At 47.2% G+C, this 14965-nt stretch overlaps 2 protein-coding genes across 7 annotated transcripts in view; one reads left to right on the top strand and one right to left on the bottom strand.

Annotated features, from left to right (window-relative positions):
- Window positions 1–982: 982 nt before the first annotated feature.
- Window positions 983–14965, bottom strand: part of ITGA7 (integrin subunit alpha 7) — a 32061-nt gene continuing 18078 nt past the window's right edge. For 3 of the 6 annotated variants that reach the window (XM_006728741.3, XM_031020153.2, XM_031020148.2), the window contains one exon: window positions 13030–13738. In XM_006728741.3, the coding sequence (XP_006728804.1) occupies window positions 13508–13738 (231 nt within the window). In that variant the 3' untranslated portion in view covers window positions 13030–13507. Of the gene's footprint in view, window positions 1368–6234; window positions 6400–13029; window positions 13739–14640; window positions 14754–14965 lie in introns of those variants that run through there. The other 3 variants (XM_081821829.1, XM_081821828.1, XM_081821830.1) reach the window with 3 other exon arrangements.
- Window positions 10469–13074, top strand: TMT1B (thiol methyltransferase 1B). The gene is made up of 2 exons (XM_006728740.3): window positions 10469–11252; window positions 12343–13074. Exons 1-2 carry the CDS (start codon window positions 10755–10757, stop codon window positions 12577–12579), a joined length of 735 nt encoding a protein of 244 aa, XP_006728803.1. The 5' UTR covers window positions 10469–10754; the 3' UTR covers window positions 12580–13074.

Genomic DNA, 14965 nt, shown 5'->3' on the forward strand with positions numbered 1-14965 from the left:
GATCATATGGTAGTTCTATTTTTAATTTTTTGAGGAACTTCCATACTGTTTTCCACATTGACTGCATCAGTTTGCATTCCCACCAACGGTGGACAAAGGTTCCTTTTTCTCCACATCCTCACCAACATTTTTTTTTCCTTAGGTTTTTTATTTTAGCCATTGTGACAGGTGTGAGATAATATCTCATTGTGGTTTTGATATGCATTTCCCTGATGATGAGTGATGTTGAGCATCTTTTCATGTGTCTTTTGGCCATCTGGATGTCTTCTTTGGGAAAATGTCTATTCATATCTTCTGCCTTTTTAATGGGATTATTTGGGGTTTTTTGCATTGAGTTGTATAAGTTCCTTATGTATTTTGGATATTAACCCCTTATCGGATATATCACTTGCAAATATCTTCTCCCATTCAGTGGGTTGTCTTTTTGTTCTGTTATGGTTTCCTTTGCTGTGAAAAAGCTTTATATTTTGGTGTCGCCCTAATAGTTTAAGTTTGCTTTTGCTTCCCTTGCCAAAGGAGATATATCTAGAAAAATATGTTTTTACGGCTGATGTCATGCAAATCATCTCTCAGCTGGTCTCCCAGTCTTTTTCCTGTAAATCCAGTCATCAGAGAGATGCTTCCAACTAGCCGTCAGACCATATGACTCCTTCCCATTTCCTATAGGATAAGATCCAAACTCCTTAGGTTGGCATATAAGATCCTCAATGATACAGACATTTCTCAATGAAATGGACCCTTTCTCAGTGATATAGACCTTTTATTCATCCATCCAATAAATATGTGTTGAGTGATCTCTGAGACTGACACTAGAAATGGCCCTGAGTATATATGGCAATGAAGAGGGAAATACGCTTTCTGACAATGTAGAGTTAATTCAGTAGAGGAAACCCCAGACTTTAAATTATTGACAAAATTTTTCAATTATAAATTGTGATAAAAACTATTGGTTTTATTGATCACACATGTTTTTGATGCTGGCTGGGTCCAAGGACCAGAGGGAGGAGGGGGTCACGCAGGACCAGCCAAGAGGGTCCTTGGCTTCGCACAGGATGCAAATCAAATACAAGCTGAGAGGAAGTGAGAGTAGTTTATTGAAGACATAGAGAGAGTGTAGATACACCCAGAGAGTCTGGGAGACTGGGAAAGGAAAGGAGAGTGAGTCTCATCTTTGCTTGGGGTCCTGGGTTCTTGTTGAGGATTTTGGTCCTGATGTGTCTTCTCAGGCCTCCAGGAACAAAGACAGGTGTATAGATGTCCTCCATGAGTCACTTACGCCCTGCAGCCCGGGATCTTGGCGAGTCGGTGGTCTTGGAAAATGTTTCTGACAACCTCACCCAGTCCCTTCTTAGATGTTATCTATTGTGCTGGAAGAGTCAAAAGACATCATTAACTCCTTGACCTTTACAAGGAGAACATACCTTATCTGTTCTATAAGGCCTGTGTAAGGGAGGGGTGTAGGTCCTAGCAAGAATAGAAGCAGGAAAGGGAACAAAAAAGCAGCTTTTCATGGGGTCCCTTTAGTTTATATCTGTCTCATTTTCAGTGTCTACTACTTGCCAGGCACCATACTAGGTGCTGGATATGTGATGATACGGAAAAAAGACATAATCCTTGCTCTTATGAAACTTATTGACAGAAACTAATTAGATAATAACAGCAACAAACAGTAATTACAAACTGAGCTAAGAGTTCTTGACCTAGATGGGGGAAAGGAAGGGATGCTTGCACTCTAAGACCTGAAAGGTAAGTAAAAGTTAAGTAGGCAGGAGGGAGGAGGGGACTGCTGCAGAGAAAGAGAGCATAGTAGGCAAAGGAAATGACAAGCTCAAAGGCACTGAAGCAAAAAGAAGAGAGTGTGAGGAAGTGAAAGATTGTATAGCTCAAGCTTGGTGAGTGTGGGAGAATGGGGTGAAGTGGGCAGAGGCTGGAACTGCAGGGCTTTGGGCCACCATAAGCATTTTGGATTTTATGCTAATGGTGATGGGAATTCACTAAAGGATTTTAAGTAGGGGCTGGCAGTGGGGAGAGCAGTTATGAGGCTATCATAATGGGCCAGACGAGAGTTGTGCCTTGCTCTGTGCAGTGGAGAGGCTAGAAGTGCGTAAAATAAAGATAAATCAGGAAGTAGAGCTGGTGGGACTTGGAGATAGCTTGGATTTGGGAGTAAGGGAAAAAGAAACTAAAAAAATGAGTCCTAGGAATTATGTTAGACTTTTTCAGGTATGATAATATTCTGGTTATATTTTTTGTTACGTATCTTTAAAGATATATATTAAAATATTTACAGATGAAATGACATGTCTAGGGTTTACTTCAAAACAATGCCCAGGGTGGAGGGGGGAAGTGGATGAGGATATGGATGGGGCAGGATTGACCATGGCTTGATGGTTGTGTTGGGGCTGGATGGTGTATACATGGGGGTGCCTGACTCTGCCAACTTTTGTGTGTATTCAAAATCTTCCATTATACAAAGTTTAGAAAGAGAGAAGAAGCAGAAGGAGGAGAAAGAAGAGGTGAGGGAGAGGGGGGTAAGGAAGCAGGAGAAAGAGAAATAAAATAAGTCCTACGTTTTTGCTTAAGCAATTGAGAAGCTGATGATGCCATTTATTGAGATGGTGAGGAGAATGGGCAAAAGAGACTTGACAAGTACCATTTTGGACATGTTAAGTGACACATCCAGCACACGTGCTGAGGAATTTGTCACGTAGGCAATTGGATATGCAAATCTGAATGAAACTCAGGAGAAAAGTCTGCATTAAAGAGATTAATATGTGAATAATTAAGCCCATGAAAATGGATGAAATTACTTAATGAGATAATGTAGACAGAGGGAGACCTAAGGCTAAACCTAAAGAAACAAAACCTAGAGGTTGAGTAGAGAAGAAAGACCTAAGAAAGGAGTCTGAGAAGGAACATCCAAGGGTATAAAAACAAGAAGGCTGTGATGTTGGGACAGCTTAGATGAGATAGTATTCCAAGGAGGAAGTAGTAACCAACTGTTCCTGAGGCTGGTAAGAGGTCAAATAAGATAAGAACAGGGAGGGCACCTGGGTGGCTCAGTCGGTTAAGCGACTGCCTTTGGCTCAGGTCATGATCCTGGAGCCTCAAGGATCGAGTCCCGCATCGGGCTCCCTGCTCAGCAGGGAGTCTGCTTCTCCTTCTGACCCTCCCCCCTCTCATGTGCTCTCTCTTTCTCATTCTCTCTCTCAAATAAATAAATAAAATCTTTAAAAAAAAAAAGATAAGAACAGGGAATAGCTTCTGGATCTGGCAATGTTCAAGTAAAGTAAGAACAGTTTTTTTTGTTTTTTTGTTTTTTAAAGATTTTATTTATTTATCTGACAGAGAGAGACACAGCGAGAGAGGAACACAAACAGGGGGAGTGAAAGAGGGAGAAGCAGGCTTCCCGCCGAGCAGGGAGCCCGATGCGGGGCTCGATCCCAGGACACTGGGATAATGACCTGAGCCGAAGGCAGGCGCTTAACGACTGAGCCACCCAGGCACCCCAAGAACAGTTTTTATTATGGCATTGGATTGAAGAGGGTGGAAGAGGGAATGGAAAGTGAGTAAATTGAGATAACACAAGCAAATGATTCAAGAAGTGTGGCCATGGGGCACCTGCGTTCCTCAGTCAGGTTCAGCATCTGACTCTTGATCACAGTTCAGGTCTTGATCTTAGGGTCTCAGCTCAGGTTTTGATCTCAGGGTCATGAGTTCAAGCCCCGCTTTGGGCTCCATGCTGGGCACTTAAAAAAAAAAAGAGGGGGGCACCTGGGTGTCTCAGTTGATTAAGCGTCTGCCTTCGGCTCAAGTCATGATCCCGGGGTCCAGGGATCGAGCCCCACGTCGGGCTCCCTGCACAGAAGGGAGTCTGCTTCTCCCTCTGCCCCTCCCCCTTGCTCATGCTCTCTTTCACTCTCTTGCCCTCTCTCTCTCTTTCGAATAAACAAAATCTTTTTAAAAAAAAATAAAAGGAGGGAATGAAAGAAGTATGGCTGTGAAGTAGATCTATAGAATGGGGTGGTAGCTAAAGGGAGACGTGAAGTTGAGAAGGTTGCTTTGTTATTAACCTGACATATATTAGAGATGATAGTATGTTGAAAGATCCATAGAGATAAATTATCTAAGAGAGAGGAAATAAAACTTAAGGTTAAAATTAATGGCAGCATTGTTGAAAATACCCAAGAAGCAGTAACAACCCAAATGAACATCAACTGATGAAAGTATAAATAAAATATAGTATATATATCTATACAATGGAATGTTGTTTGGACATAAAAAGGATGAAGCACTGATATGCTACAACATGGATGAACCTTGGAAATATTCTGCTAAATGAAAGAAGTCAGTCACAAAGGGCTAGAGTATGATTCCGTTTATATGAAATGTCCAGAATAGGTAAACCCCTAGAGACAGAAAGCAGATTGGTGGTAATGGGGAGTTGGGAGAAATAGGGAGTGACTGTTAATAGGCATAGAGTTTCTTTCTGGAGTGATAAAATACTCTAAAATTGATTGTGGTGGTGGTTGCACAACTCTGAATATACTAAAAACCACTGAATTTTGTAATTTAAACTGGAGAATTTTAAGGTATATGTTTTTGTGAACTATATCTCAGTAAAGTTTCAATGTTACGTGAAAAATTGAGACAGTAAGAGGGTATAATATAGATAAAGAGAGATTAACCCTCGACAGAAGTAACAACATGCCCTCCATTATAATAAGAGAGGAAAGATGGGAGAAGAGGCAGGTAATCTGTAGGCCTCGTGGTAGAAAATAAAGACGTTCACACCTGATGACTTCTATCATAACGTATGAGGTAAATTCATCAATGGAAAGTAAGGATAGGAGAGAGGTTTTAAGAGGACAGAGGATTTGCTATGAACATTCATCTCAATACTTATTTAACACTATTAAGTGTTTTTATCTCAACCCCAACGTCCATGTCATTCTCAATGGGTGGCTCAGTCAAAGTCTAGTCAGGCAAACAGAAATCACTCCAATGCTTTCAAAACAGAAGAAACGTAATGTAGAGAACTGGCTAAAAATATGTTAAACCCAAGGGGCGCATGGGTGGCTCAGTCAGTTAAGCAAATGACTCTTGATTTCCACTCAGGTCATGATCTCAGGGTCATGGGATTGAGACCCATGTTGGGTCCTGTGCTCAGCAGGGAGTCTGCTTGAGATTCTCTCTCTCCCTCTCCCTCTGCCCCTCCTCCCGCTCATGCACGCACTCTTTCTCTCTCTGTAAAATAAATAAATGTGTCTTTTAGAAAATATGTTAAGCCAAAAACTTAATTAAAAAAAAATATATATATATATATAGGGCGCCTGGGTGGCTCAGTTGGTTAAGCGTCTGCCTTCAGCTCAGGTCATGATCCCAGGGTCCTGGGATCAAATCCCGAGTCAAGTCAGGCTCTCTGTTGAGCTGCTCTTTCTCTATCTCTGTCTCTCTCTCTCTCTCAAATAAATAAAAACAAAATCTTTTTAAAAATAAGATGCATATAGATATATATAAAACATATATATGTGTTTTCCCCATGGTTTAAAACATATACATTTGTCCCCTTGGTTTAACATATATATATATTTCCAAGGGGAAAAATTAGGAAGTTTGGAGGGGCAAAAGGAATAAGGGATGATTCCCAGAGATCACAAGTGGCTAACAGCCCGGGACTGGAGCCCACAAACCCTGCCGCTGTCCTGCTGACACTGTCACATGTTCTAGATCTGCCGAAGAGGGCAGAGATGGAATGGCTGAAAAGGTGCAGCCTTTGGCTCGGGCTGATGGAATCCACTGCTGCTTTGGAACCACCACAGCCAACAACAGCCACACCATGCACCTGGCAGCAGGGATACGCCTTCTTCCTCCCGCGGTCTGCTCTCCCTCCAGGGCTTACTATCGGCAGAACCCACAAAGAAGCTAGGAAGCAAGTGAGCCAGGTAAATGCAGGCTCTTAACTCCAGCAATACAGAGCAGAGAATAAAAAGGTGGGTGAAAAGCTGAGAGAAAATAGATATAGCCCATGGGAAAGCATGTGAAGCAGTCCCATTAATTTCTGGAACAAGAAAAGGATTTAGTACCCATCCTACTATTTAACATTGTTCTAAGGAATTATATAAATCAATTAAGCAAGAGAAAGAAATAAAAGATATAAAAATTGAAAAGGAAAGGTAAATTACTGTTATTGGCACGGATCGTGTTATGCTTAGAAAACCCAAAGAGGGGCGCCTGGGTGGTTAAGTGTCCAACTCTTGATTTCTGCTCAGGTCATGATCTCAGGGTCGTGGGATTGAGTTCTGTGTGGGGCTCCATGCTCAGCAGCGAGTCTGCTTCTCTCCCTCTGCCCCTCCCTTCACTCGCGCGCTCTCTCTCTCTAAAATAAATAAATAAATCCTAAAAAAAAAAGAAAGAATCAAATAAAAAAATAATTATAAACAGTAAGAACATTTAATAAGATGACTAGGTACAAAGCTGATACACAGAAACAAAAATGATGAGATATATATACAAATGGAAACCAGTTAGAAGATAGAAGTGAAGAAGAGACTTCCTCTTATATTAGTCAAAAAAAAGTAATATAACTAGAAAGAAGCTTAAGAAATGTTCAGTATCTACATGACGATATCTTTGAAATACTACTGACAGGACAAAAGAAGATATGAACAGTTGGGGACACATAACATACTTTTGGACAAAAAGGTATGTCAGTTCTCCCTAAAATATATTTCACATAATCCTAATAAATACCCAGAGCAAACATCATACTCCATGGTGATAGACTAAAAACGTTTCCTCTGAGATATATAAGAAAAGGATGCCTGCTTTCACCACTTCTGTTCAACACAGTTGAAATTCTAGCCAAAGCAACACAAGAAAAAGAAATAAAAGTCATCCAAATTGGAAAGGAAGAAGTAAAATTATCTTAAATGTAACTACATTACTTATTTAACATGGGGATTTTTGTCTCAACCCCAAAACCCACATCATTCTTTTTTTTTTAATTAACATACAATGTATTATTTGTTTCAGGGGTACAGGTCTGTGATTCATCAGTCTTACAGCCCACATCATTCCTAATGGGTGCTATGGAAAACAGTATGTTGGTTCCTCAAAAAATCAAACATAGAATTATGATATAATCCAGCATTTCCACTTCTGGGAATTTACCCAAAAGAATTGAAAGCAGGGTCTCAAAGAGATATTTGTACACCTACGTTGAGGGGAGGGGGGTTAAGATTGATTTATTTATTTTAGAGAGAATGAGCAAGAGCATGAGCAGGAGGGGCAGAGAGAATCTGAAGCAGATTCTGAGGTGGGGTTTGATCCCACGACCCTGAGACCAGGGCCTGAGCCGAAACAAAGAGTCCAACACTTAACCACTGTGCCACCAGGCACTCCTGTATACCCATGTTTTCACAGTAACTAAATCGCAAAAGCAACCCAAGTGTCCATTGATAGATGAATGGATAAGCAAAATGTGGTATATACATATAACAAAATATTATTCAGCCTTAAAAGGGAAGAAATTCTTCAATATGCTACAACGTGGATAACCTTCAGGACATTAGATTAAGTGAAATAAGTCAGTCACAAAAAGACAAATACTGTATGATTCCATTTATAGGAGGTACTTAGAGCAGTCAAAATCATAAAGACGGGGCGCCTGGGTGGCTCAGTTGGTTAAGCGACTGCCTTCGGCTCAGGTCATGATCCTGGAGTCCCGGGATCGAGTCCCACATCAGGCTCCCTGCTCAGCAGGGAGTCTGCTTCTCCCTCTGACCCTCCTCCCTCTCATGCTCTCTGTCTCTCATTCTCTCTCTCGCAAATAAAAAAAAAAAAAAAAATCATAAAGACAAAGTACATTGGTGGGTTTCCAGGGACTGGGGGGAGGGGAGAATGGGGAGTCATTGTTTAATGGGATCGAGCCTGCTTCTCCCTCTGCCTACTGCCCCCCGGCTTGTGTGCTCACTCGCTCGCTCACTCGCTCTCTCAAATAAATAAAATCTTTAAAAAAAGAAAGAAAGAAAGAAAGAAGCCAGACAAAAAGTACATACTATAGGATTCCGTTTATATAAAATTCTAGAGAATGCAAACTAACCTATAGTGACAGAGCAGACCAGTGGTTACCTGAGGATGGGGATGAAAGAGGGAATGATGGATTGCAAAAAGACGTGAGGAAACTCTCACGGTTGGTACACATGTTCACTGTGTTGAATGTGGTAATGGTTTCACAGATGTATTCATATGTCAAAACCCATCAAGCATACACAACTATGTGTGCTTTCTTACGCATAATTATACATCATTAAAACTGTACAAAGAGGGTATTAGGCTACAGCCCATTGAATAAAACAGGAAATCTGTGAGTCAATAATAATATGAATGAGTGAGTAGAGATGATAGGTAGATAGATAACTAGATGATGATGATAGACAGATGATAGGTAGGTAGGTAGATAGATAGATGATAGATAGATAGATAGATAGATAGATAGATAGATAGATAGATAGATAAAAGATGCCTAACACCAAATGTTACTAGTGGAAGTGTAAATTGGAATAGCCACTTTGGAAGACTCTTGGGCAGTATCTGCTAAACCCAATAAAGCAAGGTGTTCGAGAGTGTGTACAATGTACTACCATTTGTGTAAAGAAAGAGGAATATGTAGACACACTTGTGTGTATGCATCTAAATGTGGGGTGGGTGTGTCATCTGCTACTTCGCAGATCATCTCCATCTCCAGAAAGATTCCAAGAAATTGCTATTGTGATGTTTGGTGCCCCCGGAGAGGGGATCTGAGTCATTGAGAGACTAAAGTGGAAGAGAGAATTTTCTCTCTAGTCTCTTTGTACCTCTTAAATTTTGTGCCATGTGAATGTATTACCTTTTCCAGAAAAGAGTTTAATGATTCTTTTAAAAGCAAAGAGAAACCTCCACGGAGCGACTTCTCTCTGACCTCACCTCCCACCACTTCTGCAGCTCACCCATTCTCCACTAAACTGAGCTGCTCACCCATTCCAGAAAGGGGCAGGCGGCGTCTGTCCATACACCTGCTTTTTCCTCTGCCGGGAACACCCTCCCTTTCCTATCCCCGCTCCGAGGAGCCTCTCTTGTCCCCCAGTTGGCTCGGCTTCCCCTGACTCTTCACTACAGCAGAAAAGCCACTCCGCGCCCACACCGCGTTCTCATGGGGCTTGGATCATTACCACCTCCTCCGTGAGCTCGCACCCCTGCTGTGGGGAGAATTGCTGCCTCCCTTACAGTCACAACAGAAGCAAAGCCCAGAGAAGAATGTGTCTGACTGTGGGGGCACAGAACCTCTCACCTGACCAGCAGCATGGGGGCTGCCCCTGGCTCGGGCAGCTCCGTGCGGTAAAAGACACTTTCCTGAAATAGCTCATCCCTGCCTGACTCAGGAGTTGCCCCCACACCTCTTCTCTTAAGGCCCCCCCTGCCGGAGCAGATCCACTGGTGGGTTTGACTGGACGGCAGAGGCAGTGGGCTTTGACAGAGCACCCCTCTCAACCCGGGACTTTGTTTAAACTCAGTCCTCCCCCAGAGGCCATCAGTGGCCCTGGGAAATGCTACTCATGAGCTTTTAGACTATTGTAATTTCCCTCTTGTATAATGCCAAGCTGTTGATTTTCTTTTCTCTATACAAAATTTCCTTTGGCCACTATGCAGTTGGTGGGCAGCCTGTGGAACTATCTGTGGAGAGCTCCCCCCAAGCTTCTGAGGGAGGCTTCAGCCAAAAGAGAAGCCACCGCATAATAATTTGGAGACTTTCTGCTAAGATGCCTGTCACCCCGAAGTCTGGGTTCTGAGACCGCCCTACCTCCATGGTAGCACGGGACCAAAGCGTCAGGAGTACGGTCCTGGGCTGTGAGGACAGCTAGGGTCACCTGCTTCCTGTCTTCCCCCACTCTTCCTTAGATCACACGAATGTAGGAGCAGGGGGAGACCTTAGCAACTATGGAAGGCCCCTCCAATCTCTCTTCATCTCCCCATTTTACAGTTGAGAAACTGGAGCCCAGAAAGTAAAAAGACTTGCCCAAAGAAACACAGCAAGTTACAATGGCAGAACTAACTCTGGGACCTGGGCTTCTCCACGCTGCCTTTTTCTCCCTTCTTTTCTTCTATTGCTGGGGCACTGTGGTCTTGAACCGGTCAGTTGAAAAAATGCCTTTCTTTTGACCTGAAATCTCCCTCCTTCTCCTGACCAATCCGGCCTTCCCCTGAATCCTCTGTGCTGGGCTTCAATCTGGGGCAAAGGCATGTTACAGTTTACAGAGCCCTGGGGGTGTGCCAGGGGAACCCAACCAGATTTTCCAGCTTGCATAACCTGAACAGATCCTGGGGACAGAATGAGGCCAGCACATGCCCATGAGTCAGCTCTGTCCCAGCATTGGGCCCCCATAAAGCTGTGATCTGAGACCTGTCCCCGTCTGCCCTTCCCACTCCTCTCTGAAATGATCACACCCCCACCCTCAACTGGCAGGGCCCCAGAACTCAGGACACCAGCACCACTCAGGACACCGGCTCCCCCCACATAAAACTATGGGGCCATAGTCCCTGCGTCCTCTGCAAACATTCCATGTACCCTCCACACCCTGGCAAAGAGAAAGTGGACAAGTAGGACACAGGGAACGAAGTCCCATCGCAGGGGGCGGAGAGACTCCTGTCTCCAGCGCTGGAGAGAGCGAGAAGGCCAGCGTCCCAACGGAAGCGCCCCTCCGAGCCGGCGTGTCATGGATGCCCTGGTGCGCCTCCTGCAGCTGCTGGTGCTGCTCCTCACGCTGCCCCTGCACCTGATGGCTCTGCTGGGCTGCTGGCAGCCCCTGTGCCAAATCGGCTTGCCCTACCTGATGGCTGTGCTGACTGCCAAGTGCAACCGCAAGATGGGGAGTAAGAAACAGGAGCTCTTTGGCCAGATAAAGGGGCTTACAGGAGCCTCCGGGAAGGTGGCCTTGCTGGAGCTGGGCTGCGGCACTGGTGCCAACTTCCAGTTCTACCCAGCGGGCTGCAGGATCACCTGCCTGGACCCAAACCCCCACTTTGAGAAGTTCCTGACAAAGAGCATGGCTGAGAACAAGCATCTCCAATATGAACAGTTTGTGGTGGCTTCCGGAGAGGACATGAAAGGACTGGCAGATGGCTGCATGGATGTGGTGGTCAGCACCCTGGTGCTGTGCTCCGTGCAGAGTCCGAGGAGGGTCCTGCAGGAGGTCCAGAGAGTGCTGAGGCCGGTGAGCCGCGCGGAGGGGGAACGGGCGTGGGGGAGGCAGACGCAGCATTGGCCGCTCCAGGATAGGGCCTAGGTGTGCAAGCGCGTTGGACACCCATCCACCCCCACCTGCTGGTGAACAGTGAACATGACCGGGGCCTCGATGGGGCAGAATAGGGTGCTGCGGAAGCCCACGGGAGAGCCCCCTAACGCAGCGGTTGGGGGGTGAGGGGGGAGAGACACCTAAGGAAGTGATGTTTACACTGAGATCTGAGGGACTGAGCAGGATGTGGAGGAGTGGGGAAAATAAAAAAGGGTTCTAGATAGAGATATTAGAGGACATAGAATCTGTAAGATTTTGACCTGGGTGTGGAAAGGAGTTTAGGATGGTTTCCGAGTTTCTGGTATCAGTGACTGGTGGAGGGGAAGAGGGAGGGTAGAGGGAAGTGTCAGTTGCTGAAATGAGAGGAACGCATTTGGGACTTGTTGGGTCTGAGGTGCCACTGAGACAGGCAGGCAGAAAAGCCATAGAGGCTGTGGGAAGTCAGAGAAAGATGTGGCCTGCACACAGAGATGTGGAAGTCACCAGCTTGTAGCTGGTAAATTCAGAGCACAGGGGTGCGTGAGATCACCTAGAGAGGGTTCAGCAAGGAGAAAAGGGGTGAAGGAATGGCAGCATTAGTCACGAGTCAGGTGCAAGGTTTCCCCGGGATGTCAGCCACAGGATAAGGTTGGATGTATGTGTCTGAGTCTCAGAAGACAGCGTCTCTGTACACGGTGAGATCTCTGCTCCTGTCTCTCCAGCTCCCCATCTGTCTGCCCTCGGCTAAGCTGTCCCTCTGGCCATTCTTTGGCTGGCTGTCCCCCTGGCCATCATTTAAAATCGCTCACCAGTCACCCCCACTTCTTCAGATGCGCTTTTGACTGGGAGGGTAGGAGCCAGGGGCTACGGAGAAAGTCAGGAGCAGAATGATGTGCTTCATGCACCTGCTGACCAGCAACCCCCGCTTCACCAAGAGGTTTGACCAGGCATGGTCAGCGGGGTGGAGTGAGGGCAGAGGATGTTGTAGAACGGAGCAAAGAAGGGACACTAACTCTCTCTTCTCTCCCAGGGAGGAGTGTTCTTTTTCTGGGAGCATGTGGCTGAGCCACGTGGAAGCTGGGCCTTCCTGTGGCAGCAAGTTTTAGAGCCCACCTGGAGACACATTGGGGACGGCTGCTGCCTCACCAGAGAGACCTGGAAGGACCTCGAGAGTGCCCAGTTCTCTCAACTCCAAATGGAACAACATCCCCCTCCCTTCAAGTGGTTGCCTATCGGGCCCCACATCATGGGAAAGGCTGTGAAATAACCCTTCCCGAGTCCTGCCTCCAGCCAGAGCAATCCCGCCAACCGCCTAACCTGTCTTCTACCGAGGGGGATCTAGGCAGAGAAGCCATTCCCCCCACCGCCCCTTTCCTCCCTCCCCCATCTCTGCCCCCGCGTCTAACTTCAATCCTTCCTGCCAAAGTGAGAAGGCTGTATTCCTAACCTGACCACAGGGAGGAAAGTGATGTCCTGCCATGTCCTTGACTGCAAATCCCTAGACTGGGTCTCCCAATTTTTGCCCACCCACTGCTAGGGCAGTTCCCTTGTTCCCATTAGTAAAGGTCCCCCTCCTCTTCATCTGAGACCACACCCATGTGCCCAGCCCTCCCTCCCACTACCACCTTTGTCCTGAGCTGTGGGGGTTACAGAAGGAAGCAGTCCTCTCCTGGAGACCCTGGACCGGGGGAGCAGGACTCAGCAAAGAAGCCAGAGGTTTTGTCCTCAAATATTTTTTAATAAATAGACAAAATCCACTAGATTGATGCAGCAAACTAAGGTCAGAGGAGAGGGGAAACTAGGGAGGGAAGAGCCCCTGAGTCAGCAACACAACCTCCTCCCCAACCCTGGGGCTTAAGGCACTTTCAGGGGGACAGGTCCTTGGGGTCCTGTTAAACAGGGTGAATGGGAGAGGGAGGGATCAGAGTCCCTCTTCCCACGTTTGCATCAGGACATCACTGCCCTTCTCCCCTACTCCACAACCCCATTCCTGATTTACTGCCCTCATCACACACTGTTTTAAGGGAAGTTTTGGGGGGTGTTCCTTGGGGGGGGGATGCCTATGCCCCTGAGGAAGCAGATCCTGTCACATCCTGATGGGGCACCAGCAACCCACTCTGCCCTCTTCATCCCAAGGAGCCATGTCGGGGGGAAAGGGTGGAGGGGACCCATGGGCCAGGCTGGGACCCAGGGAGCTAGGTGGTGCCTGACACGGGATGCCCATCGGAACCTGGCTCAGGGTGCCCATCAGCAGCCAGGATGGGGTGCGCATCGGGGCCCTCCCGCCGGGGGCTGCCCCAGTTGTTCCTCAGGATAGTGCCTGTCTTCTCCTCCTTGAACTGCTGCCGGTCTTCCCGCGGGATTTTCACCGCGTGGTATTGGGGCACAGTGGCCTCGGGGTACCGTGCCCGCTTGAAGAATCCCATCTGTAAGGACCCCGGGCCAGACATGAGGAGCCTGCAGGGCTGAGGCCCCTGGAGCAGATCCCAGCACAGCCCAGCCCCTTGCCTCCACCATCAGTGGGGGAGAAAGTACCAACCGCAGCAGAAAGGAGCTGGGTGGAACAGCATCCAGTGCGGTGCATGGCCTCCACAGGTGCCACAATTAATGCCGGGCCCCCAGGTCCTCCCCCACGGCGAGAGAAAGACCAGGAGGGGCCAAAGGTGCAGGACCAAGGACATATCCCTGGGCTCCAGAAAGCGGGGGTTGAAGATGGAACAGCAGGACCGCAGACCCCACCCAAGCTTTTTTTAAGAGACCCAACAGCATGCCCCAGAACATAAACGAGATCTGAGACAAAAAAATGACTTCCTAGACCCCTGCATACTGGGAATGACTCCTCTCGAGCCTCGGACACACACCCCGTGTACTCAAACAGCATTTCCCTCGGGGCAGGGCCCTCCCAAGTCCATGAATATGGTGACCTTGCCCCGCCCTACATCATGAACACATTGGCCCTTCTATACCGAGGTGGAAATGTGCCCCTTGCACACTCACACTCAGGACCACCCGAGGCTCCTACATGCTCAGACCGCACGGCATGTCCTTGTACATTTGTCTCTGCACACTCATGCCCCCAGAAAAGCCATGCATGGCACCTCCTTGCACCCCCACATGCTCATACTGCATGAGCCCGGCCACCCCTTTGTGCATGCCTCAGGTCGTGTGTACTCGCCCTTATAATACCCCCCTTATAATTACCTCCCACCCCCGTTCCACACCACCCCCGTGCAATCTCATTTCCTCACCCTGGTCCCCTGAATGCTGGGGGCTCTACTCACACATACACACTCACACGCACACACACGTGCACACACACAACAATTACCCCACAGTCCCTGGGCCCCCAGCTTCCACGGCCGAGGGCTGCACAGCCAGATGGGCCTGGTGATAGTTGGTGGGAAAAGATGAACTTTGGCTGCTCCGATGGAAGAAGCCACACTGGGATGTCAAGGGCGGAGGGGAGCAAAAGAGGTGGAGGATGGGAAGACTCAGGAGGGGTGGGTGGGGGCCCTTATCTCTACTCTGTCCCCCTTCCAAGAAAGCAGGGAGCAGGGATTCTGGAGCCAGTTTCATGAAGTCCCCGAAGACTGGCCAGGTTCCCCACACTTTGGATGCTCAGCCAGAGGCCTGGTCCATTGATGACTCACATT

The sequence above is a fragment of the Leptonychotes weddellii genome, chromosome 5, assembly GCF_054177405.1.
Source record: "Leptonychotes weddellii isolate Sample4059 chromosome 5, ASM5417740v2, whole genome shotgun sequence".
Classification (NCBI taxonomy): domain Eukaryota; kingdom Metazoa; phylum Chordata; class Mammalia; order Carnivora; family Phocidae; genus Leptonychotes; species Leptonychotes weddellii.